General features: G+C 37.2%; 1 protein-coding gene across 13 annotated transcripts in view; it reads right to left on the bottom strand.

Annotated features, from left to right (window-relative positions):
• ICA1 (islet cell autoantigen 1) overlaps window positions 1-27,965 on the bottom strand; it is a 146,035-nt gene that overhangs the window by 41,638 nt on the left and 76,432 nt on the right. For all 13 annotated transcript variants that reach the window (XM_081287227.1, XM_081287233.1, XM_081287230.1 and 10 more), the window contains exons 7-8: window positions 1,147-1,272; window positions 49-147 (exon numbers count right to left, since the gene is read on the bottom strand). In XM_081287227.1, the coding sequence (XP_081143353.1) occupies window positions 49-147; window positions 1,147-1,272 (225 nt within the window). The remainder of the gene's footprint in view (window positions 1-48; window positions 148-1,146; window positions 1,273-27,965) is intronic.

Below are 27,965 nucleotides of genomic sequence, written 5' to 3'. Positions count from 1 at the left end.
AACTTGACTTTTCATAAGACTCTCTGGTGGTCTGTTCAGTTTTCCTACCTTCAGTGTAGTGAATTCATAGGGCTGATAACCTTTGAAGCTCTCATGGATGGCTGCCATAGTATGGGAAGTTTTCTCCCAAAAATGAAGCAGAGTGGTCTGTCAAGAGAGATGGTAAAGCTATTAATATTTCGAATGTGCAGTTCCAGTCCTGTGCCCCAGAGAAGGGTGCCATCTGTCACTTTCAAGGTCCTCTAAGATGTGATTCTGATGCTTTTCTACACTGAGTTTCCCTTTCTGCCCTGGGACACCTTGCATTTCAGCCAAAGTAAATGCGTCCCTGGCTTCTGCGGCTCCCACCACCTGGGACCCTCTCTCTCCATTCTCTTTCTCATTCAATCTGTCCTCCAAAAGCCAGGGCTGGTCATGAATCTATTTTTGGAATCCCTCAAATGACTGGATTACTCCCTCTTTAAACCCTCTTTGGCTTTTAGAACTTTCTGCTTAGTGTCCCCTTTGTTCTGTCTTACAGGTTTAGGAATTATAGTCAGACCCTACTCTCTCCACTTTTCTTCTTAAACTTTGAGCTCCTTGAGGACAAGGAACCTGGTCTTATTAATTTTATATTCCCTATAACACTCAGCATTCAGTCTCTCACACTCAGTTGGTGTTGACAGCACTGTTGATAGACACAGATGCTATTCTGAAGGAACTCAGAGGCTATGAGGAGAGACAAAAGCAAGTATGTTGAATTATGACAACCTAAGGAGGAAAGAAGGCCATGAGACATAGAAAGGACAGGGCTAAGGGAGACCAGAGGAGGCTTCCTGAAGAACTTGACGTTTGGTCCAGTACATTGAAAAGAGCCGAATTTGGAATGACAAAGATGGAGGGGAAAGGTGCTCTAGGCAGAAAGGACTCCCCAAGTCAATGCAGGGAAGGCGAAAATACAGTGTATGTACAAGGGAACAGCTACTATTGGACATGGTTTGATTAAACCGTGAGATGCTAAGAAGGCAGAGATGTCAGAAATAAATTATGAGAAAGGCTTTCAGAACTTACTAATTCCTAAACCATACTTTGAGCTCTAACATCATTTTTCTATTGTCTTAGCCTCATGCCACTCTTTGTTCATTGAGACAGACATCACTTTGTTACCTGGTATGTTGCTAGCATGTGAGACAAGAGGTTGCATCTGCTTGCTCCAAGAAGATCCACTTTTTGACACACATCCATCTTCAATTTGTCAAAATTTTTTTTTGCAAGGCGTACTTGTGTCTGTACCTACAAAAGTAAAAGGACATCTCTGAACACTCAGACCCTCAAATAGTTAAAATTTGCAGGTGACAAAAGACCAATAGCAGGGCTTCTCTTTTATACAAGAATATGCCTTTGAACATTCCAGACAAATGAAAAGATCCTACAACATACATTCTTTACTTCCAAAGGCCCAAATAAGAGTACTGAACATTATAATTTTACAGCCGACTTATCATTCTTATTACGATTTTCTTAAGACTAGTGTTAAAATTTATGCCTTCTCAAGGCATTTACAAATTAATCACAGGGGGAGAAGTCCAAGGTGGCATGGAATTAGTCTTTGCCCTATGGTTTCCCATAGTACTTGGAAGCTGGATTCCCTTACATTCTTCTCTCAGCTTTCCCCAATGATAATATCTCACACAACACTTGTTAAAATGAAAGAAATCGTCACTGATACTTATTTACTTATTTATAGACTTTATTTGGACTTCACCTGTTTTTCCATGAATGTCCCTCTTCTGTTTCAGGAGCCAATCTACGATATTACACTTTTGCCACAGTCTAAAAAAATTATCCTTACTGACAAACTCAATGTTTATTAATAGTAATGTACAATAACAATCTTCCACCTTTCCCTGCACCAAAGAGTAATCAGGGAGGGAGTGAAGGCCAGGAAAAGATTCACAAATATTAATTCTCTGCATTATTTCACAATAAAATAAAAAGTTTAAACATTTAATGCAGCTACTTGAAAAATTGCTAAGTCAAAAGTTCTCCTTCCTCCAATCCAAAGTGTCAGCATATCATACTCTCACCAGGGAAAGCCAGCCAATTTTGTTTTACTGAGGTATGACTGATAAATAAGAAGCTGTAGCTATTTAATATATTCAACATGGTGAGTTAAAATATTAATTTATCTCAGGTAGTTCGTGAAGTTTAGATATAGGTGGGTAACAGAGTTGGAGGTAACAATGACTCATTGATGGTAAACCAGGTGGCATGGCCAGTATCCGTCATGCTCACCACCAGACAAGCTGATATGAAGCAGGTACAGAGTACACACTTGTTGACAGAATGAGTAACTTTTCCAGGTCATTTCTAAGGGTTCATATTAAAGTATAATATTTGAAGTGGTTTTAGAAGTGGAACATTTGAAGTCTTTTTAGAAGTGGTGATTTTATTTTCTTAAGAAAACAAGTAGATTATTTTTAATAGAATACAATAATTTGTGTCACTAATACAACTACCACATTCTCAGCTTATCAAAGTATAGGGTATTACATAACAAGAGCCAAATTACCAATTGATACAACTGACTGACCACATGCATTCCAACATTATTTTATTTTGGACATTCTGACTACTTTCTCTTACTGATGAAGACAGGCTTCACCAGGGAAGTAACTTAGGAAGGAGTAGGGCCGGCATCCTGAATCAGCCTGCCTGACTCCAATGTCATGCTACTCTGCCACTCAATCAACTTATTACCGCCTGGAAAATAAAACAAAAAAGCTTAATCCCTGTAGGATTGTATGAAACTGGAAAATAAGGAAGGGGTACATTTAATACCATATCAATAGAATTAATATCCTATATGACTAGAAGCTATATGAGCAGCATCTATAGCTATATTAAGCATTTCCTAAGAATTCTTCTGTATTCTCTCCATAGATTTGGGAAGATCAGAAAATAGCAGCCATCAGCTCCTCTCCAACTGCCCACACCATGAGCTCACACAATCCTGGTGCCGGATCATTCACCGCTGAAGCTTGCAGAGCTGTGGGAGCTTGGGAGCTACTCAGGAACTCTGACTAAAAAGAGTTTAAAATGAGCTAAGTATCAGGGATTTTCAACCTTCCTTGAAAAGAATGGGGGTGCGGAGAGAAAGCCCCGTTCCAGAGGGGAGGAGTGGGACTCTGAAGGGGAGGGACTTTCACATGTGCATTTGTTAAACGCTCACTCACTGAGTGTCTGTCCTGTGTCAGGGCTAGTGCTGGGCACTGGGGTGGCAAGAAAGGATTAGACATAAAACAAGTGACCAAGAAATGTCTAGGAACAAATGCACCTTGCCATAAGGGACAGTATGTTTTAAGGAAGACAGTTAAGTCAGCAACTGTAACACAATGGTGGGACTATAACAGCAGAGCTAAGAGTGAGGAACAGAGAATGATTAATGCTGGTAGAGTTGGGGCGGCATTGTAGGATGATGGCATTAAAGCCCCAACTAATGTCCTTCTCGTATCCCTACCCTTTGCCTTGTAACTTTGTAGCCTCCTCCTCTATGGACTCTGGGCTTGATGGTGATTGGCTTTGGCTAGCGGGAGGCTAACAAAATGTAATGAAACTGGGAGCTTGAAAAAAAGCTAGCATGTTTCTACGTTCTGTCTTGCTTCTCTGACAGTGCCCTGAACATAAGCCCAGCTGGCCATCTGGAGGGGTGTGAGAGATGCATGCATGCAAGAGACATGAAAAGGAGAGCCCAGCTGTAGGGGAGCCCAGCCATTATTAACAGAGCCCCTACCTGGCCCATAGCTGACCACCAGCATGACTCCATGCACCTATAGGAGACCAGAACTGCCCTGCTATTCTCTAGATTTGTGAGCAATAAAAAGATGCATGCCGTTTTGAGCCACTGCATATTATGGCTGCTTACCACATGGCACTGCTATAGCCAAAAATCATGGATATAAACAGTAAGGGAACAGACAATGAAGGCTTTGGGGATGAGGGGATATCTGTGGTGGACCCTAAAGCATGGCTAGGAGGTACTCTAAGACTTGACTACTTAAATGTGGAGGTTCTAGATTTTCTAACTAAATGCAAATTAACTGGCAGGGATATGAATTTCACTTTTTCCTGTACATTCAGTTACTCATAAAATACTCTTTTATCCTAGGGCAAAACAAAACAAAACAAAAAAAAACTTCACTTGTTTATAACACAAAATTCATGTATTAATATAGTTTGAAATGTGCCCTAATTAAATTTTGATTGAATTTTGAAAGGTAGCTTAAGGAACCAAGAAGACAACTTCAACACTTGACCCAGTGAGTTCTGAAAGGCCATATGTTTTGTGTGTCAACAATGATTATTAAAATACTTAATGCACTGCTGAGTTTCCAAATGCTGAGCTCTCTCCCTGCCAAACAAGGAGGATGTTTCACTGTTGGGCATTTTGAATACGGTAAAATTTGTTTAATATTTTGTGCTCCATGTCTGTTCTATAAAATACATTTCCAGCCCGCAGCCCAAGGACAAAACACCAAGGACACCACCCAGCACAGGCCACCATCAAGAGTATAATTTCATATGCCTCCAGATGCACTTAAGTGAAAAATGTTTTGATTATTATTCCTCTCAATCCCAGATAAATTATATTCAATTACATAAACATCTTGAGGAGCTCCTGGGGTTTTCAAGGCTCTTTAAAATTTTTTTCACTCAGATAAATGTACCCTTTGTTTATTTCTTCATTTTATTTCAGCTACCTTACCTGTCTCCTCTTATTCCCCAAACTAGGAAATGACCACGCATATTAGAGCCTCTTTACTCTGGGTCTTGCCTTCCCCAGGCCACAGAAATTCAATTTACTGGAGAAAGCAGCAATGTCTTTGACTGCCAAAACTACAGGGCACTTCTCTGTACTTATTCTTCCTAACCTGAAATTCTACCTCTTAGCCCCAGCTTGAACTACCCAGAGGGAAGCCAAAGGTATTCATCTTCTCAGTTCCTATCCAGTGGACAAGGTCTTCGTATTACTCTACAATCAAATAATCAGAGAGTACTTTTGCCTTTTCTTTAGTGCTTATTTCCTTTAAGAACAAAATAACACAAAATAATTTTATTTTTATATCTTCTTTCAGAAGATATCTCGGATCCCTCAATCCATTCATTAGGCAAATATTTACTGAGTATATTGTTTATGCTGATAGCAATGAGAACAAATGAAGATAGTCTCTGCCCTCCTGAGTCTGACAGTCCTGTGGATATTTTGATATTTGTGCAGATATGACTACAGATTAAGTGAGATGCTCAGAAGAAAAGTCATACACTCTCACAAAATGGTTGGCTAATGGTTCTGACTCAATGGATGTCCTCCAAGGACATGGTGCTCAACATGTAAGCTGAAGGACTAAGCATGATTAATGATGCTAGGGAAGAGAGAGAGAGAGAGAGAGAGAGACATGGGGGGGGCATGTGCAAAGGCCCTGGGTGGAGGAGAATAGGGCAAGTTCTAGAACTGACAGTAGGTTAATGTACCTCGGTTGCTGAGAACTGCAGTAAAGTGGTATGAGATGACAGGAGAGGTGGGTTGGGTCACATTCTGGAGCAGGACCTTATTGGTATGCCCCGGATTTTAGTTTTGTCCTAACCTAGAAAAATACTGTAGTCTCTTATTAAGCAAGGAAGAGAGAGGATTCTGTTTTCAGTTTGAAAAGATCCCTCATTGCACTGTGGAGATGAACTGGAGGAGAGAGATGAAGGTAGATAAGGAGAGATATGAAGTCAAGGGGAAAGACGATGGTGGTATTAGACTTGGGTAGTGACGCTGGATATAGAAAAGAATTATCTCATCTGAGAGATCTTTAGAGGGTGAAATGGGAACTGATGATGAATTAAATGTCGGAGATTTGGAGGAGGACTCCTATGTATCTGACATCCCAAAGCCCACCTTATTGTTGAACTTGCCTCTCCTCCAGCTGATTCTACTCATACCCATTCTTGTGGCTACCCTCAGACCACAGCCAAATTCTTGGCTTGCTTTCCCAATCAACCCTCAGCATTCCTCCCTCATGAACTTGATCTATTCATTCCTATTTTCCTATGAGGCAGCATTCTCATTCAGAAAAAATTTAAGATCATAGGAGACACCAACTACTTCCTCTGTGGTAAGGGGCCACAAGAGAAAATCTAAGGGAGCCACTCTGAAGTCACATACAAAAAAGAAAGGCAGATATGTGGCTTCATTAAAAGAAGATCTTTGTTTGAGGCTAATGAAGCAAGTGTTCTCAATGGTCAGATAATCAAATGCCTTGCTGAATCACGCAGACACTTTAGTGTTTTATCATATACTTATATGTATATGATAAAACACTATCATATATAGTATTATGCAAAGATATGTATTATTCAAAGAAGTCCGTGTGACTGTGTGCACCACTCATTTGGGTAAGTAGCAGGTGTAGATCTTAGGAGCTACTTACAGCCTTATTCTGTTTTTAGAAATGTTCCTTCTCTTTAACAATGTGGTTCATGTGGGAGTTGGTAGGTGTTTTTATAGGCCACTCCCACTGACTGGCCCAGGATGGGTACCTTAACCCAAGTAGAATCAATTGAATTGAACCAAGGTTTGTTAGCTCAGTGAAAGACATATGATCCAAGCTAGGTGAAACAGAACCCTTCCTTAGGTTATTTGAACTCGAAACTACAGAAAATAAGTCTCAATCCTTCTCTAATGGCTAACGCACTGGAGACAGTCCTGTCATTTGAGTTGGTTGTGGTGTGAAGAAAATTGATCTGTGAGAATAATGGTGATATACAGAGGAAAATAGAGAAGAGATGGAGAAAGAGCCCTCGTAGCACACAAGTTCTTGGGTCCAATTGCCCTTCCTATGGCTACATGAGATTTCTAATAAACTCCTTCCTTTGCCTTAATGAACTCAAGATCTCTGTTACATGGAACCAACATAGCACTGATCCAAGCTACTCACATTTGCATTCTTGGAAATTCATTTGAGAGACCCTAAGAAGTTCTATGATGAAGATCCCCTTTTAACTTTGACTATTCCAGTATTTCTAAAAAATTTTGAACAAATAGCCTTTTTTCATATATCATATATCACCCATTATATGCCATAAATTTTCAAAATCCCTGTTTTACAAAAGAGGAAATTAAGACTGACATCCTTACCTAACATATAAAAATTCGGTTTAGACTCAGGTGTGTTTGATTCTATGACTCATCCTTTTACACAAATCTGTGAGACAGAAGATCATTCTCTACCATTGACCATGTGACATGGTATCCTGAGTCTTAGACCTTCCCAAAGTGTGAAGACACCAGCTCAGGACTCCCTGTGGACAATGCTGACCATATCAATTTAGATGCAACATGGGAGGCTTCAAGCCATGGAACCTGAGCAGCACTTCTGTTATCTGAAATCTACTAAAAGCTGCTAGCTCAGGCTTCTCAACAGTGGAAAGAAGTTGGCTGGCCCATCCAATTCTCTCAGGTGTACTGGGGTCAATGGATCCCTTGTTTTCTAAGGGAAATATGTAGAGAGGGTACCTGTATATTTGGGCCCTGAGAGAAGACACTATTGCTGCCTTCAATGCCACCATCATGACTAATCTGCTTCACTGTGCTACAATTTAATCGTAGGTGACCAATTCTAGGAGTTTTTGGACAAATATATACAGCCTTACTATAGCTATCACATTCATGATATAGATCATTTTCCTCCACCCTGAAATCTCCCAGTCAGTTTCTTCCAAGTCCCAGTCCCAGCCAACTACTAATCTTCTTTCTGTCTCTACAGATTAGATTCATCTCTTCTAGAGATTGGCATAAATGGCATCTTTCTGTAACTTGGTATAATCCTTTTGAGCTCTGTGTTGTTGGCTATATTAGTAGTATATTCTTTAAAAATTTCTGAGTAGTACTTAACTGTATGGATATAGTGTACTTTATATATCCATTAGGGTTCTTTTGAATTTTGGGCTAATTTGAATAAAGCTATTATGCACATTTGAATACAAATAGTTGTGTGGACATGGTTTTTTATTTCCTTGGACAAATAGGAACAAAATACATGTATGTTTAACTGTGTAAGAAACTGCCAAACCATTTTCTAAAGTCACTATATCATTTTGCATTACAAGTAACAAATGCAAGTTCCATTTGCTTCGTATCCTCATTAACACTTGATATTTTCAGTCCTTTAGATTCTACCATTCTAGTGGTTATGAGTCATAGTTATCATGATTTCTACTTGCATTTGTTTAATGCCTAGTGATGATGAACTCTTGTGTCTTATGTGCCTCTATATAACTTTATATCTATTCAAATATTTTGCCTAGTTTTTAAACTTTTTTTATTATTGAATTATTATAAGATTCTTTATATGTTCTGAATGAGTCATTATCAGACATAAGTTTGGAAATGTTTTCTTTAAGTGTGAAACTTGCCTTTCGTTTTCTTAGTAATACTCTTTTATAAGAAAAAAGATTTTAATTTTGATAGTCCAATTTTATATTTTTCTTCTATGGTTTACAGTCTTTGTGCCTTAATAAACCTTTCCCTATTCCAAGACAACAAAGATTTTTTTTCTAGAAATTTAGTGTTTTTAGTTATTATCTTTGGATCTATAATATTTAAAGTTCATTTCTGGATACTGTGTGAGATAGGAGTAAATGTTCATTTTGTTTTACCTGCATGCAGATGGCCAATTATTGTAGCACTATTTATTTAAAAACTATTCAATCACGTATTAACTTGACACATACAGGAAAATCAAAAAGTCGTACATATATGGGCTCATTTCTTGATTATATTTTCCTATTCTACTATTTTGATCTATATGTTTAACCTGATACCAACACTACACTGTCTTGTTTACTATCACTTTTAATACATCTTGAAGTCAGGTGGTAAAGGTTCTATAATTTTGATCTTTTTTATTTTCTTTGAGTGATAAGCTTGTGTTCTATCACTGAGCTACAACCCCACACCAAATTTTGTTCTTTTTAAAAATTGTTTTGGCTATTCAAGGTAATTCCATTTCTACATATGTCTTAGGTACAGCTTATCGATTTTTACAATGGAGCCTTTGAGATGTTATTAGGATTGCATGGGACGCACGGTTATTGGAAAGAACTGACATCTAACAATATCTTCTGACCAGTGAACTTGGTATCTCTCTCCATTTATTGGGCTTTAAATGTGGTCTTAGCATTTTATTTTGCAGATTTTAATACACAGTTCTCGTACTTATTTTGTTAAATTTATTTTTTGTCATGTCATATTTTTTATGCTATTGCAATTTCTAAAAAGTTATTGGTAATTATTTATTACTAGAAATACAATTAATTTTGTAACATAATTTTATATCCTGTGACATTGTTAAATTTGATTATTAGTTTTAAAATTTCCTTTGAGATTCCTTAGAACATATAACATGGATGGATCTGTGTGTGTGTGTGTGTGTGTGTGTGTGTGTGTGTGTGTGCCAGTGAATGTCACCTAAGAATAAAGACAACTTTACTTCTTCTTTTCCAACTTATATGTCTTTTATTTTTTTTCTTGTCTTATTGAATTGGCTATGATAATGCTGAATAGAAGCTGATGTGAGCAAATATACTTGTCTTGCTCCTGATCTTAGTTGAGAAACAGCTAGTCTTTCATGATTAAGTACGATGCTTTTCATATATGCCCATTATCAGATTGATTTTTTTGAATTTCTAGTTTTCTTGAGAATTTTTATCAGGAATGAATATCAGATCTTGTCAAATGTTTCTTCTCAGTTTATTTTGATGATTATATCCTTTGTTTTATTCTATTCATAGAGCAGAGTACAATGACTGATTTTAAATTGATCTCCATTCCTCAATAAATCACACTTAGTAAAGATATAGTACACTTTTTATATATTGCTTGTCAACTTGTTAATATTTTTTTACAGCTTTTTGGAGACATAATCCACGTACCATTCAAGTCACCCACTTAAAGTGTAAAATTCAATTATTGTCAATACATTCCCTGACATGTGCAGGCAAGCAGAATCTGTTTTAAAATGCTTTCATCAGCCCCAAAGCAAACCCAGGCCCATTTCCTTTTGCTAATATTTTAATAAGAATTGTTATTTTGTAATAAACAAATTTTAATAAAAGTTGTTCTAATGAAGGACATTAGTCTATAGTTTCCTTGAAATGTCCTTTCTGGTTTTACTGTCAGGATAATGCTGGCCTCACAAAAGGAATTGAGAAGTGTTTATTCCTATATTTTAAAGAGTTTATATAGGATTGATATTATTTCTCCCATTAATGTTCGGTAAATTTTATCATGTGAGACTGGAACTTTCTTTGTAGGAAGGTTTATAACTATAAATCTAATATATTAATATATATAGGGCTATCATGTTATTTCCATTTGAGTAACTTTGGTATTTTGTGTATTTCAAGGAACCTGTCCATTTTACCTGAATTATGGTGAAATGAATTTATTGGCTTAAAGTTGTTCATAATATATATTATTCTTGTAATGAATATAGTATTTTTAGTGATGCCCTCTTTTTATCTTGGTATTGATGATTTATATCTTTGATCAATATGTCTAGAGGTTAACAATTTAAAAACATTTTTTCCCAGAGGAATAGCTTTTGATTATGATTGTCTCTATTTTCTGTTTACAGTTTCATTTGTTTCTGCTCTCTTAATTATTTTCTTCCTTATGCTAGCTTAGGTTTAATTTGCTTTCTTTCAAATTTCTTAGGATAAAATTTTATTCATTTGAGAATATCATTGTTTTCTAGTATTAACATTAATTGTATAAATTCCCCCCTAAACCTTGCTTTAGCTGCATCTGACTCATTTTGATATGCTGTGTTTTTCCTTCAATTCAAAATATATTTAAATTTCTCTTGTGATGTCTTCTTTTGGCTCACAAGTTATTTGGATGGATATTTTTAAACTTCCAATTATTTTTAATTGATTTATAACTTTGTTCTGTTGTAGTTCAAGAAGATAACTTTATATGATTTCAATTTTTATGAATGTGTTCAAGAGCTTGGGGTCTAGTTCAGTGGTAGAGAACTTATCCAGCATTTGTGAGGCCCTAGGTTTGATTCTCAGCATTGCAAAAAAACAAACAGAGAGGAAAAAAACACTGGCTATTTGAACATTTCATGTGTGCTTGAAAAGAATGTACAATTGATGTTGGATGAATAGAAGTTTCTGTAGATCTAAATTAGGTCAAGGTAGCTCATAGTTTTCTTTTCTATAGGCTTATTGATTTCTGTTTACCATGTCTATCAATTACTGAAATAAGAGTGCTGAAATCTCTATTAGTATGAACGTCTATTTTTCCTACCAGTCCTTGCTTCATTTAATACTCAGTTATAACAAAACTGGGTTTGACAGAAGCTTTTTATGAATTGATCCTTTTACCATTAATAAATAATCACTCATTATTTCTAGTAAGAGTCCCTAATTTTGTCTAATATTATTATAACCACTTCAGATTTTTTAAAATTGGGATTTGCAGACTACAGATTAATAGACTACATATTAATCTATCTTGTTTTATTTTTAACCTGAGTCTTTATATTTAAAGTAGATCCTTAGAGAGCATAGAATTGAGTCTTGCTTTTTTTTTTTTTAAAAAAAAATCCAATATCTAACTCACTTTCCTCCATTTTTTTTCTACAGGTAACACCTATGAGACATACAAAATATAACTAGAAGAAATGGGGTTAGTCTTCTGTTGGATTTAAGTGAACCACTTTGCATCAGAATAATTACACTTTATTCCTAAATTGATTATATACTATCTATACAATAATCAATTTTATACTTGGTTAAGAATCACAGTGCAATTTGCATTTTGAATTTCTGGGCTTAAAAATTTGTCTTTTAAAAACAGGACAATATTTGCTTGTTATGCTCTTTCTGGAATCTTTGATTTCTTAAAGCTCACTGGCAGCATTTCTAAGCTTGCATACATGAGTTCTTTCTAAGACATAATTCATCTAAATCTGGTGACTAAATGCATCTAAACATAACTAGTGCACATTAGCTCTTTTGATAGATTGAACTTCCACTTTTCCTTAAGAGCACCTTTTTATCCTCTCCAGTTTAAATACCACTTTCTTTAATGGAAACGAAAGTAAAAGAGGAACTTAGTTCTGCTTTCTTTGCTTCCATTATTAAGATTAAATCCCATAAAATGTATTTTCTAGCTCTGTGTACTATAAAGCTCTAAGAATAATGGCTAACTCAGAAGCAATGAAGACCCCTAGCATCCAGATATGGCCTCTTACTAATATGCCCCTCTTCAGGTAGCCAGGGCTTCATGACAAAATTGCTGATTCTAGGGCTGGAGTTGGAAGCATATAGGTAGATTCTGAAATATCTTGTACTACACCAAGCAAGGGAGACTATTGCTGGGGTCTGGTTCAAAGGACACAGGAGGTAACTGAAGAGGATTCTATTAGCCAAAAATGAGACAATTTGAACATCAAAATTCACAAGGCAATGATTAAAATACATCAAATACATTTAAGTATATGATTTTATAATGATACTTATAGATTAGCAAATGAACAAATAAGTGGGAACCCTGAAAATCTCATAGGGCACTTGTAGAGAATACCAGTGAACCAATTTAACACTTTGACAAAGAACTAATGTTTATTCTGCCTTTCCTATTAAACTGTTGGTACTTTAGGATGACCTGATAGGTGAAGTAAAGTGATTCAGTATTGATGCATTCAAGCTAATAATGAAGAAGGAATAGAAAATACATTATACCCTATGTGTATCCCTTTAATTTCTTTTGCCTGTCTAATTGCTCTGGCCAGTGTTTCAAGAACTATGTTAAATAGAAGTGGTGAAAGAGGACATCCCTGACTTGTTTCAGTTTTTAGAGGGAATGCCTTCAAATTTTCTCCATTTAGAATGATGTTGGCCTGGGGATTAACATAGATAGTTTTTATAATGTTGAGATATGTTCCTGTTATCCCTAGTTTTTCTAGTGTTTTGAACATGAAGGGGTGCTGTATTTTGTCAAATGCTTTTTCTGCATCTATTGAGATATCATATGATTCTTATCTTTAAGTCTGTTGATGTGATGAATTACATTTATTGATTTCTGTATGTTGAACCAACCTTGAATCCCTGGGATGTATCCCATTTGATCGTGGTGCACAATCTTTTTGATATGTTTTTGTATTCAATTTGCCAAAATTATATTGAGAACTTTTACATCTATGTTCATTAGAGATATTGGTCTAAAGTTTTCTTTATTTGATGTGTCTTTGCCCGGTTTTGAAATCAAGGTGATATTGCCATCATAGAATGAGTTGGAAGTGCTGCCTCTTTTTCTATTTCCTGAAATAAATTGAATATGGTATTAGTTCCTCTTTAAAGGTCTTATAGAACTCGGCTATGTATCCATCTGGTCCTGGACTTTTCTTGGTTGGTAGACTTTTGATGGCATCTATTATTTTGTCACTTGAAATTGATCTGTTTAAATTGTCTATGTCATCCTGATTCAATTTGGGCAAATCATATGACTCTCGAAATTTGTGGATGCCTTTGATATTTTCTAATTTATTGGAGTACAAGTTTTCAAAATAAGTTCTAATTATCTTCTGTATTTCTGTAGTGTTTGTTGTGATTTTTCCTTTTTCATCCCATATGTTAGTATTTTGAGTTTTCTCTCTCCTTGTCTTCGTTAGTATGGCTAAGGGTTTGAGGACCTGAACAGACACATCTCAGAAGATGACATACAATCAATCAACAAATATATGAAAACATGTTCATCATTGCTAGCAATTAGAGAAATGCAAATCAAAACTACTTTAAGATTTCATCTCACTCCGGTCAGAATGGCAGCTATTATAAATACAAAAAACAATAAGTGTTGGCAAGGATGTGGGGAAAAAGGCACACTCATACATTGCTGGTGGGACTGCAAAATGGTGCAGACAATATGGAAAGCACTATGGAGATTCCTTGGAAAATTGGGAATAGAACCACCATTTGACTCAGCTATCCCTCTCCTCATCTATACCCAAAGGACTTAAAAATAGCATGCTACAGGGACACAGCCACATCAATGTTTATAGTAGCATGACTCACAATAGTTAAACTGTGGAACCAACCTAGAGGCCCTTCAGTAGAGGAATGGATAAAAAAAAATGTGGCATATATACACAATGGAATGTTACTCAGCAATAAAAGAGAATAAAATCATGGCATTTGCAGGTAAATGGATGGAGTTAGAAAAGATAATGCTAAGTGAAGTTAGCCAATCCCAAAAAACCAAATGCCGAATGTTTTCTCTGATATAAGGAGGCTGATTCATAGTAGGGTAGGGAGGGGGAGCATGGGAGGAATAGACTAACTCTAAATAGGGCAGAGGGGTGGGAGGGGGAGGGAGGGAGGTTGGGATTAGAAATGATGGTGGAATGTGATGGACATCATTATCCAAAGTATATGTATGAAGACATGAATTGGTGTGAATACACTTTGTATACAACCAGAGATATGAAAAATCTGTGCTCTATATGTGTACTATGAATTGTAATGCATTCCACTGTCATATATAAATTTAAAAAATTAATAAGAAATACATTATACCCATCTGTTCCCAATAGAGAGCATGTCTTCCAAGGTACTGCTTCACATTCACAATTTTTTTTTAATTAGAATGTTCATAAATCTCAGATCATTCTAAGCTTTAGCTTTTCCAAATGCTAATCTTAATGTTTTTGTTTTTATTGGTTGTGGAACTGGAGATTGAACCCAGGGGCCATTATTATTAATTGTTATTATTATTATTAGGATCTTGCTAAGTTATCTTGCTGAGTTGCAGAGGCTGGCCTCAAACTTGCCATCCTTTTGCCTTATCCTCCCAAGTAGCAGGGATTACAGGTGCTATTGTGCCCAGCCACACTTAATTCCCTCTCTCTTTCCCCCAAATATTAATGAATACCACAGTTCTAGGTGCTGGGTTTACACAAGGCATAAAGCAAAGTCTCTGCTTTCAAGAGTACACTGTAGTGTATAAAAATGGACAAAATATAAAATATAAAAATGACAAAAGTTAATATATAGTTTATTCGATGATGAAAATGAGAATGAGAAAAATATAAGTGCAGATTTTAGGAGGGGTAGTAGAGAGTAGTGTTTTATATGGTATAGTGGGAAGGCTCCCTGAGAAGGTAATATTGGAACAGAGACCTGGAAGAAGTGGAAAAGAAAATCATATAGATATTAGGGGAAATAATGGCAGGTACAAAGGCCCTGAGGCTAGAGTACGCTTGGCTTGTTCTAGAGACTGTGGTCATTCTCTTTAATTATGTGCTCCTTTTCTCATCTGTTTTACATTCCTTATAAGCTCATCAGCAAATGGTTAACAAATGGATCCTCTTAGCCTAACTCAATGGTGGCATAAAAATCTATGAAAATGAGCACAGGACAACATGAATGATTGTACTATTCATCCACAGAAAACTCATTTATATACACATCTTTTATGCTTTTATAATGGATCTAGTCCACAGGAATGGAATATTTAAATGTGTTCTTCCCCCTGCCCTTTTAGGTTACCATATGGTGTTTTCCCCAAGAAGGCAAGAAAAAAATGAGACAACTCCTACTCCAAGGGACGGGGAACACCTCCACTTGTAGCAGTACCATCCTAGCAATGTACCCAAGAAAATTCTATCTATATCCTGGCAGGAACATACTGAAGAATAAGAGATTTTAGAACAAGGCCATGAAGAGAAGCGTGTTGCACAGATACAAGGAAGTAGAGAGATGGGTGGTTAACCATGACCCTGGAGACAGCCCTCCACAGTCTGGAAGGCAGAAAGGAGATGGCTTCAACTCTTAGCCGTGTCAGGCAGGGTCTCAATTAATGAAAATGGGATGGGACAAGTAAGGGGTTGAAAGGAGTATGAAGGACATGGAGAGGCCATCTAAGGAGGGGGACAGAACAGATTGGCCATGTTGAGTGTTAGTCTAACTCAAGGAGGGACGGGAGTAGGCAGACACGGGGGAGAGGGAGGCTAAAGTTAAAAAACGAGGAAACAAAAAACAAAAACAAAACAAAAAACGGAAGGAATCTGTACATGTTTAATGGTATAGCTATGATAATAGATAATCAGAATCTTGACAAAAACAAGGAAGATGTGGTTATCATTTGGCTTCATTTCCTCTCACACATGCACTTTGAACTTAAACAATTCAGCAATAATAAATAAACAGTGACAATGTTAGGTTTTCCAGCTACATTTCTGTTGAATTTACAGGAGATTAAATTAAATCCTTAAGCTAGCATCTTCACACACATCAAAACTGTTTCTACAAGACAAGGATTCTGTATCTGCCTGTGACATCAGAATAAGGCACACATGCAGCTGGTACAATGTGTAATGGCATGCAACTTTCATTAGAGGCTCATTTTCAGATACTCATGTGGAAAAAAAACCCACCCAAATTCTTCCCTATAATGCTCTTCAGAAGTTCATGCTTATAATGTGTTCTGATCTCAAAACAAGGGTTAAATGGGTTCAAAAGACACCATGAATGGTTCCTGTTATACAACTGTTTCATAATGCAACTCTGCTCATTTTATAGAGGAGAAAACCAAGGCACAAATAATTTGCCCAAAACAAAACAGCCCAATAACAGAAGAGCTGCTACTTGGGCTGGGTTGGAAGTTCTATTCTGAAATGAAATACAAACCCCACTACATGCTTTTGGCCTGTCTGCCTCCTCTCCCCTATCGCCTCGTGCTGGAGCGCGGCATACTGAGCTGCCACTCTCCAACCATGCCAGGCCAATTCTGCCTCTGCAATTCTGCACATTTCCACCACCTGGAAAGCCCACCCCTTCTGGTCCACATGGTTACTCTTACTCACCTTTTAAGTTTCTGCTCCAAGCTTTGTTCCTCTGAGAATGTTTTCCTACAGTGTTCCTCTGCAAACTTTGCAGCCTTTTCCTCTCTGCAGTCAATATACTCTGCAAACACCCTTTTACAGCTCAAAACTACAATAAGTGCTCCCATGTGTGCGGCTATCCTCTGCACTATAAGCTTCAAGAGGGTGGAATCTACAGCATTCAAATTTTTTTTTTGTGAGTCCATAATTATGGGCCATGCAGGTAGCAGAGATGCCAAACATTGAATGAATGAAGAGAGGACACTGGCATGAATGAACTGATCACTCCTCAGGCTTCACTTCCCGGCCACATATTATTGCTTTGCAAAGTGCACACCATGCATTGCTTGCTGAATTACTGCTCAAACTTCCTCAGTCACCACCACTCTTGCTTATCACTCCTGCCACCATTTACTGTGTAAGTGTTATACATACATGCACATATTCTCATTCGGTTCTCACAACACGCCTATGGCATAATTTTGTTACTATTTCTATTTCACAAAGAAGGAAATTGGGTTTCAGAACCATTAGGCAACTTGCCCAGCTCCCTCAACTAGTAGGGGTGGGGTCAGGATGTGAAAGTCCACATTCCGTTTCACTAAATCACTCTGCCTTCCCAATTGCACCAGATCAGTGAGATTAACTATATTTTTCCCCAAACAGGGGTCAGCACTTCATCCACTGCTCTTTTTCCTTATCATTTTGTCAAGTGATGACATAAAAATATTCTATTGCCTTAAAAATTTGAGATGCTGGCTTCTTATTGTAAAATACAAACTATAACTCATGGTACAATTATATGCACTGATGCAGGGTCAAAGAGCAATTTCAACTTCTACTTTCAAGTTGAAATAAATACAATTGAAAACTTTCACAACCATATAATTTATAATACAGCATGCAAATACATTTCCTATTAATTTAGCCCACTATCATACTCCCAACATTGTTAATGTTTGCTCAGCTGGTGACTCTCTTTCTTTCTTTTTTTTTTTTTTTTTGTTTTTCCTGTTTTCTGTTTTTAACTTAAGAAAGCAATTCTGTCATCAGAAAATTTAACTGACTGGGGTCACTTCCTCTTTCAGGTCATCAGTGGAAGTATTAACTCAGATCACAAGACGGAGCCCAGGGTAGCCACTTTATCAATTTCTCTTTAATCCAAGAAGCACATGTTTCAGCAGACACTAAAAGCCTATGATACTGTCTTTTTATCCTTTCAGTATTTCTTGTACTCTTGTGGTTTTAAAAAAATACATCATTATTCCTTTTATTTTTGTTACTCTTTCTTTTGATTATTTATTCAGGTTGATGTGTCATGTGAGAGGCCAAAGAATTTTCTTGTGTCTCTTGGCTGCCCAAGCTCAACCTGCTCGTATTTTATATTATAATCTCCTTTTATTATGCTTATTGATGGCCAATCACTGTAAGTAACTGTAACCTCCACACACAAATCACCCAATAAATTGACAGGTGAATGGATCTGCAGAGTGTGTTCCTGTTTGGGGAGAAGAGTTTATTCACTCTCTAGTGGTTTGCCTAGAGAACATGGCAAGGGGTGGATTAGGCATTTCTCTTTATGGATCCATTTTTCCCTCCTTGAGTTGCAAAATGTGGCTAATCTGGGGGTTCAAAAGTGTGTGAAAAGATTGGTGTTTGAACAACCCTGAGCATCTCCAGAACATCATGGACAAACCCAGCTTCTATAACCTGAGCACGCAGCCTTTGTGATCTGCCCTCACCTACTTCTCTGCCTTCACCTTCGGCTTCTCTCTCGTAATTCTCCCCAGCAAAACTAAATTGTGTGCAACTCCCAGCACATAAAGGGGAATCATACCCCTCCTTTTCACACGTTGCTTCCATTGATGACATGTTTTTCTTCTTTGCTGGCTCTTCAAAAATTCAGATAGTGCCTATTCTTCTAGGAAAAACAACTCAATTCTTGATTCCCAACTCTGACTTTGATGCTCCACTTTGGGGCTCCTACAACACCGTGTTATATACTTCTATTTCCTCACATGACACTTGTCACATTGTATGGGGCACTGCTGTTTTAATTGACTGTCTTCTTTATTTTTCAGGGAGTTTGTTTTAGGGACCATATCTTGATTTTGTTGTCTCTGTACTGACAGTCGGTGCTAAAAATGCTAATTAAATAGTCTTTAACCAGGTGCACAACAATATACTCCATCCTGGGCTTTGAGTCTATAGTTTCTATTTTTTGTAGTTTGATGATTGACATTCTGTCACTTGGTGTAATCTATCTTCCTTCCTCTTTCTCCTCCCTCCCTCCCTCTATCCCTTCCTTCCTTCCCTCCATCTCTCCCTTCTCTCTCTCTTTCTTTCTGATACTGTCACAGTAATTGTGTGCCAGCAAGGAAGCTGGTTCAGCTGCTTCAATTTCCCATCATTAAACACATGCCCCCTCCTCCTACCGCCATACTCATATTTGATACATTGTTAGGATTTCATGGCTCCTTCCTGTGCTGGAAATCTCTGCCTTCCAATTTTCTCTAGATCAGTTGTTCTGGAAGCCTTGGGTTCTATGTCCATTGTACTTATTTGATCCATGAACATTTTGTTCTGACCATGACGACTTTTGTTGCCACAGGCCTGACAACACTAGAGTCTTTCACTATGATGAGCAAGCACCTGAGGCAGTTAGCCATCCATCAAAATCCATTCACTCTTCAATATTTTTTAGACTTCCCTGAACATGAATGTAGCCACAAGACAAAGTTCTCTCCAATGGAATGCCAACAGGAGTAGCGTGCATCATTTCCAGATGTGGTGGGTAAGCCCTCTATACACAGGCTCCTGTGTCCTCTTTTTCCTTCCAGGATAACTGGGATGTTCAAATCCAGGGAATAATGAAAGGCACGTTTTAAGGCTTGAAAAGCTGTTCTCAGTGTGGGTCTCTAAATGACTTCTTACAGGAAAGCCACCCTACTGACCTGGACACCTGTGTGAGACTATTTTATGAATGAAAAGTTAAAAAAAAAAACTTCTGTTGGTTTAAATCAAGGGATTCTCGATGTCTCTTTGTACCATAAGCTAGTTTAGACTATCCTGCCCCATGCAAGGATGGCATTAAGAAAGTTTAGTTAAATGACTTCATTTTCTAGATACAACACAGGAAGTCGATTAAAGTCTCACAGTCCCATAGAAAGTTGACAACTATCCAAAAATATGTTATTTCAGATACTAGTTTGATCATCAACAAAAATACCATCAACAGTATCAGGTGATTGCTGATATGTTAAAGAAAGTCTCTAACTTCATTTTAATGCCATTAAATGTTTAGAAATGTTGTGCCACAACTGTTGGGGTGTGAGTGTGAGGAGGTGGATCTGAAGATGTTGAAACTGGTAAATAATTCTTCAGTGTTTTCTTTTCTCTTAATCATTAGGACTGAAAACAACTGGATGACTCTAGAGAATGTCTGTTGTTCTCAATGTATTGTTCTAACTCTCTAAACCAGCTTCCAACTGCTAAGCATACTTTCCATGAAAAGGGAGAATACTTTTTTTTTAAAATTTGTTTTTACAGTTTTACAGAAAATAGATCTCTTAAGATGTAAGGTTGGAAGCTTTCTGGCTGAAATGGTGAAGAAATTAAAAAGTTGGATATGTGAATAAGAAGGACATCCCTAATTACACGGTACTTTTCAAGGTTTTTCTAAATAATCATGCTACTAAAGTTCAGTTCATTTTCTGGTTTCTTTCACACATGCTCTCTAACTATATTCCTTCCTTACTCCTCATAGTCAGCTGTTTTTCTTTACTGTTTTATTGAGGTCTAGTTTCCACTAAGTACAAAATATGAGTTTGCATTTTCATAAACATTTCAATATCTACACACACATATAACCACCACTTAGGAACATCTATATAGAGATTCAGTACTCTAGAACACTCCTTTAAGTCAGTACTGCCTCAAAAATATAAACAACACTGTTTCCTATTGCCAAATATAAGTTTTGCCTGAGTTTTAACTTAGTCTAAATGAAATCATATAATACATACTCTGTGATGTCCAGTTATTCCATTTAACATCATGGCTGTGAGATCAACCTTATTATCATCAGTGCTTTTAATTTTAACCATTGGTGAGTTTTAATTACTATTTACCCAATGACTGACAATTTTTAAGTACTTTTGCATTATTTTTTTGGCAACTCTAATGTTTCCTTTTGCTAAGTGCCTATTCATAAGTTTTCCTCATTTTTGTTAAAGTAGTCAGTATTTCATTTTTCATTTATAGAACTTTAAATATTTTGGATGCAAGTCCCTTGATGGATATACACATTAAAAATATCTTCATCCTATCTGCAGTTTGCTTTCATTTTTTTCTCAATGGTGTCTTTTAGTGAAAAGACTTCTAATGTTCATAAAGTATCATTTACTATTTTCTATTATTCTTAGTGCATTTTGTGTCTGGTTTAAGAACATTTTGTCTTTTCCAAGGTCATTGAGGATATTTGCCTATGTTTTGTTCTGACATATTTATTGTTTTAACTTTAAAGACTATGATCTACCTCTAATTAATGATTGTGTATGATATGAACTAGGGTCACGTGCATTGCTTTCTTTATGGGCATCCAAATAATCCAGCACCATTTATGAGAAAGACCAGCATTTCCTCCAATGAAATGCAGAAATGCTTTTGACATAAATCAGATATCCTTTTATGTGTGTCTGTGTGGACTATTTAGTCTGATCTATTGGTCTGTCAGGTTTTCTTTAGCCAATAGCACACTATCTTAATTGCTTTAGCTTTATAATAAATCTTAATACCTGCAAAGCAAATCGTCCATTTTTGCTCTTCTTTTTAAAAATTACCAAGGCTACTTCATGAACGTTGTATTTTTGTGTAAGTTTATAATCATCTTGTGAATTTCCTTTGAAGATTTTGATCTTTCAATCTGTAGAATAATTTGAAGAGTCCCGACATCTTAAACAAGATGGAATCTCTTAAAACATAAATATGGTATATTCCTCCTTTTAAAGTCCACTTTAATTGTTCTAAGCAACGTTTGGTATTTTGAGCAGAGAAACCTCATGTATCTTTTGTTAAATGTATCCTTAAAGTATTTTTCACCTTAAAATTTTAAATGTGGCTAAAAATAAGCAAGTGCTTCATAAATAGTACCAATAGTATTTAAATCTAAATACTAGTATCATTTATATCATACTAAACAGTATTTCAATTTTGTTTTGATTTTGGTGTGTTATAGCTTTCTTTGAATTCACTTCTGGGGAATATAGTTCATTTTAATAGGAAACCTGCTGTCACCTTACAAAGGCAATGTGACTAAGAATCTCCATGTGGGGAGACCATGTCCTTGGACAGCATGTCCCTGCATTGGCTGCCGCCATCATAGTGTCCTTAGAGCACAGCCTCCTACTGAAAACACTGGTGTGAATAGGGTTGTGCAATGACATTTCCTCAGTTTTCCATGGCATGACGGTGTGCACGTTACAGTCTCTGATGGTGACTTTTCCTAAAGACTTGAGAATAACAAAAGGGGAACAGACCTAAGAGGCGGAAGCTACAGCTAAACAGATTGATGAAAATATTTAGTGCATTTCTAAAATTTGTCTTTCCTATGGGGATTGAAAGCAGATCAGCTTAGCAATCATCAAGTAGAGACTGACACCTAAATTCATTCGTGATCTTAAAAGTCTTTACACAGTTGACCAAGTGATATTTATTGTTCTATTGTGTACATGTATAAATATGTAACAATGAATCCCACTTTTAAAATTAATTATAATGCATTAATTTAAAAGTTCTAATGAAAAGAAGTCTTTACCTATGAAAGGGAAGATTAGATTATCTTGACTGTTAAACACCATTCTGAGGAATCTCTTCCCCAAATACTTGTTCCCTTAAAGGCTATTTTAACCCCCATCTGCAGATGCGGTCTTATCCTGGAGCTTGAACAATGCAGCCCTATCAGAAGGCTAATGCAGGTTGGAGGGGAGGAAGAGGTTTTTGCAGAGGGGGTTGTTTTGATACAACTTGATGCAGTAAGATGACAAATAGGTACTAATCCCCCAGAGAAGGCATCCAAGCTGGGGTTAAATGTTCTGGGTTCACTGCCTGGATAAGAGACTGCATAGCTTTGAAGCCTTGGGAAAATTATTTAAACTTTCTGAATTTCTGCCATTAGATCTGGGAAATAAGCATAATATAAATAGGAGAGAGAATGCATTTATGTAGCTCTCTTCAACACTGCAATGCTTAATATTATTAATTGGAGTTATGTGCAAAAATCCTGTATTTTGCATCATGATGGTCAATTAAGTTTTTCTACAAGGGTGGTTGTGAGGGTGATAGGAAGTATAAACACTTAGAATCTATGAGTAAGCCATACTCTTCACTCAAGGAAATTTCAAGTTGATGGGACGATGAGACATAGGTAACAATAATATAAAACAAAAACATTTTGGAAAAAAATACCCTAAAATGGATTAAACATAAAATAGGAATTGCATACATTTATTTTTTATATTGTATATTATCACTGACACAGGAAATCACTTATTAATGTTTAAGAAGATGCTTCTCGGGCTGGGGATGTGGCTCAAGCGGTAGCGCACTCGCCTGGCATGCGTGCGGCCCGGGTTCGATCCTCAGCACCACATACCAACAAAGATGTTGTGTCTGCCGAGAACTAGAAATAAATATTGAAAATTCTCTCTCTCTCTCTCTCTCTCTCTCTCTCTCTCTCACTCTCTCTTAAAAAAAAAAAAAGAAGATGCTTCTCTCACTGATAAAATAAAAAGAGCTAGTCAATTTACCAGCATCTTCTGCATACAGAAATCAATGGGCTTTTAACTTCCACAAACAGGCAAGGTCACGATCATTGTGCGTTCTGAATTGGTAAATGTAGCGTCCAGTCAAACAGAAAAGTGCTCAGGTGCATTTTTAAGGCTTGCATTTCCTAAGGGTAATGCACATCTCATTCCGTTTCTATAGAGTAATGTAAGGCCTGAAGTCATAGACATTACTGCCTGGTGTCATCTGCAGGCTCCAAAAGGACTGGAGAAAGAGCAGGCACACTTCCTGCTGCTCCAGCTGTACCTTTTGTCAATAAGATGCACCAAGCTTAACAGTGAAAGGGCTCTGCTCTTCAAAATAACAGCTAAATTCATACGATGGGTCATTTTGTTAAGAAGTGAAACACCATGGGGAAGAGGTGGTGGTGGGGGGCTTGCTTTGACCATATTCCTTGGGAAATGTATCACAATTAAAAATTACAAGATATCCTTTTTTCTTCCTAGGTCACTTACAAATAATCTCTTTAGAGTACCTTTGGGTTTGGAGGAATAATTCATACTTGAAATAAAACCTAATGATCTATTGTGGATTATAAATGGATTGTATAGTAAATATATACCCAGATGTATAGAGAAGATAAACTTGCACTGGAGAGAGATGGGAGAGATCTGTAAACCATCCTTAACATTATTTTGGATTATACATTTTTAAAACATAAAATATAAGCGAAGAGAATTCTAACCTCCTCTGATTAAAAAAAAAAGAAAGAAAAATTGAAAAGCTCAAATTTAGACTCAAAAGAGACAGTAAAAATTACTAAGTAAGGTAAAACAACTTTATCCTTAAAATTTCAATAATTTTAAGTAAATATATGCTTGTGAAGATTGTGACTAATGTATAAAGTGTGAAACAGATCTACTGAACTTTAATTCAAGTGATTGCGTTCAGGTCTGTCTGTCTGTCCATCCATCCATCCACTCACTGACAAGTGATTGTGCTTTCTCCATGTGCTTCCTGCACCAGCAACATGGGCATCACCTTGGAACTTGATAAAAATATAATTTCCTAGACCCACTGAATCAGAAACAGAGATGGGCTCAGCAATCTTTTCACAAGCCCCACAAGTAATTCTGCTGCATGCTGAAGTTTGAAAACCATGCATCTAGAGTGAAAACATGAAGGGCATGCTCTTTGGAGTCAGAGAAACTTGGGCTCAAATGTTCACGCTTAAACTTACTGTTCCTGTGACTTGGAAAAGTCATTTAATACAAGTCTTAATTTCCACATTAGTAAACAGCATGTTTAAAGACTATTGTTAGGATTAAATGAAGTTATATATAAGAAGGTATCTTCAGAATTTATATATCGTAACACAGTGCTTAGTGCACAGTAATCACTCAGTAACAAACATCTGCATTTTTTTCCAGGCATGTAAGATCCTGTGTTAGATGCTGCAGGAAACATATTATTAATCAGATATGATTTCTTTCTTCAAAGACCTCAGAGCTATACTAGCATATAGATATGGTACAAAGTTGAAAGCATTAGGTGGCATTGCAGTGGTGCATAAAGTACCTTGGGAGAATTCTGAAAGGACAGAAGAAGAAATATTTGGATGGTCTTTGAAAAGGGAAGCTTTTGGATAAACACCGATCAAGGGACAACCTTCCAGGTGAAGGGACCACAGGGAGGAGGCAGGGAATATTGAGTATGACCAAAGGGAGAACAGCAGAGTGACCATAATTTTTGTCTAAACAGGAATACTTTGCAAGTGAAAGGGGGCATCCATGTAATAGTTAAGTCAGAATGAAAGATAAAAATGGGGACCACTGCAGACAAACCAATCATGTATTCATCCTAGAGAACAGGTTTTTGGGGAGATGAATATTGGAAACAGGGTTTGAGACTGGCTGGATTCCAAAGGGTCTCCAATGATAATCTGAGGGCTTCATTCTTTAGGTAATAAAGCTACTGAAAAGGTCCTCGATTCCTAGTGGAGTAGTTATTTGGAAAGATAACTTAGCAGCTTTGTGCAGGCTACTTCAAGAATGGAGAGAAGGAATGGGTGAGAGAGATTTTTTTAAACCAAATAAATGGATGAGAGAAGGAGGGAAATGATGACCCGAAGCTTTCAAGCCCAGGTCAACAAGAACAAGAACAGGATAAAAGGAACTTGATAAAAATTCCATATGTAAGTTTTCTGTTTGATGGGCTCCGTCACATATGTGTGACTCTGCCTCAATGTGCCCCTGAAATGAGGAATTATGCTATAGTTACTTAAAGGTATTTCAGTATTATTCTCTCTATCTCTCAAAATATAAGCCATTCATTATCTTGATTCAACATATAGACTATTTTGTTTATATTAAAATTGGGCAACATGAACTCTTAGGTGTAATATGGGACTTATTCTGTTCTAAGAGCCTCACAGACATTACAGATTTAATCCATGTAAAAATCTTTTAAGAGGTTGATACAATTAATATTGTCTCCATTGTACAGATGAAGACACTGAAGCACAGAGAAGTTAAGAGGTCTGTTTACCACTCTATTGCTATGAAGTGATGCAGCCATGATTTGAACCTGGGAGACCCTGGTTAGAGAGTCAGGTGATTTCTTATACTAAAGCTATCCTAAGGTTAATGATGGAAATGTTATCTAATATTTTCTTGGGGTGTTTGTGTTCAAAGGGAAGGATTTTGAGGCATTATTTCCAGTTGTAAATATCAAACCGTTTTCATACATGCAAAATAAATAGAATCATTTGAGAACATTAAAAAAAGCTATGTATTTCATAATACATCGTGACACATTTCTTTGGTTTATACGTCTCATTATTTCCACCATGAAAATCTCTCTCTCATCTCTTCCCTACTCTCCATTCTTGCAGCACCCTACATGGGACTACCAAAGTAATCTCCCCCAAACTACAATACTACCATTATTTCCTTGCTCAGGAACATCAAAATGTTATCATTTCAAAATGTCAGACATCAAGGCATAGAGTCAAAATTCAAATCTGAACCATTCTGTTATGTCACCATCCAGATGATAGGTGACCATTTTGAATCACCTTTATTGTTGTTATTTTTAATAGTGTGGAGAAGAATGAAAACCTAATGAGAATTTTTGGCAGAATTATAATCACAGATTAATTTGTAGAGTAGGACGTGATTGAGCCTTCAGAAACTTTTATTTTTTGGGGGGTGGGTACAGAACTTTCATATCTGGGAGTACAGAGTTGCTGGCAATCAAAGAGCGGTTCATCCTTCCACGTCTCAAGGCAAGGCAGGCCCCAAGAAAAGAGAGACTCTTTTAGGTTGTGGCTCTCTAGGGCAGGGAAGAAAGCAGCATTCAGTACAGCACTTCTAGTTTGATGGGAGTATCCCCTGAATTCTCCCTCTCAGTGATGCAAGGAGGATGGCAAGACTTCCCTGAAGAGCCCAAGAGACTAAGCCAAACTTCTGGAGCAACAGATGCAGAAGCCACACTTCCCAGCAAGCCGGCCTTGATAACTGGGGAGAGGAGACAATGAAAACAGAAAGGAGGAGGAGGGAGGGAGGGAGGCCTGGCCTCTGAGGAAGTCCACGTGTGATTTAGATGCCACCCTCTACGTTTTTTTAAAACACCCAGTACGCATTTCTATCACAGCACTGTTATAAGCATTTACTTAGGTATTTATTTCCCCTGTTGAACGGTGAGCCCCTTGAGAGCTGGGTCTGCATTATCTGCCTGTATCCCCAACACTAAGCCCAGAGTCTGGCGCAGTGCAGGGGCCCTGAGCACAATGCCTCTGAATGAATGAATGAATGAAGCCAGAGCTTTGATTAGTTGGAGTCATTATACTGGAAGGATGCTTATACCTCATTTACACCAATCTTATTATTTTACCGATGATGTGAGATCTGGAGGGGGTAAGGGGCTTCCTAAGGCCCCACTGTGGGTCTAGAGTTAAGAGCTGGACCTATAACCAGAACACAGGCTCACCCTTCTCTTCCCCACCCCATGAGGAGCATGAAGACAGCTCCCGCAGTCTTTCTAATGTTTGCTGGCTCCTTGTAGGGATCTTGGAATACATTTTCCCATGGAGGCAGGTTTTTCCTCCTCCTCTTTCTTCTTCTTCTTCTTTTTTTTTTTTAATGGTAGTTCAGTTCCCAGGCCAGGCCACAAAAGCTTATTTACCCCATAGCTGAGCTCAACTATAAAACCAGCGGTAGCTCTGAGGCCTCACTGAACCCCCAGCTAGAGTCCACAGTCTGAGGG

The sequence above is a fragment of the Spermophilus citellus genome (assembly GCF_964194105.1).
Source record: "Spermophilus citellus genome assembly, chromosome: 3".
Classification (NCBI taxonomy): domain Eukaryota; kingdom Metazoa; phylum Chordata; class Mammalia; order Rodentia; family Sciuridae; genus Spermophilus; species Spermophilus citellus.
This window is presented reverse-complemented; position numbering and strand designations above follow the sequence as displayed.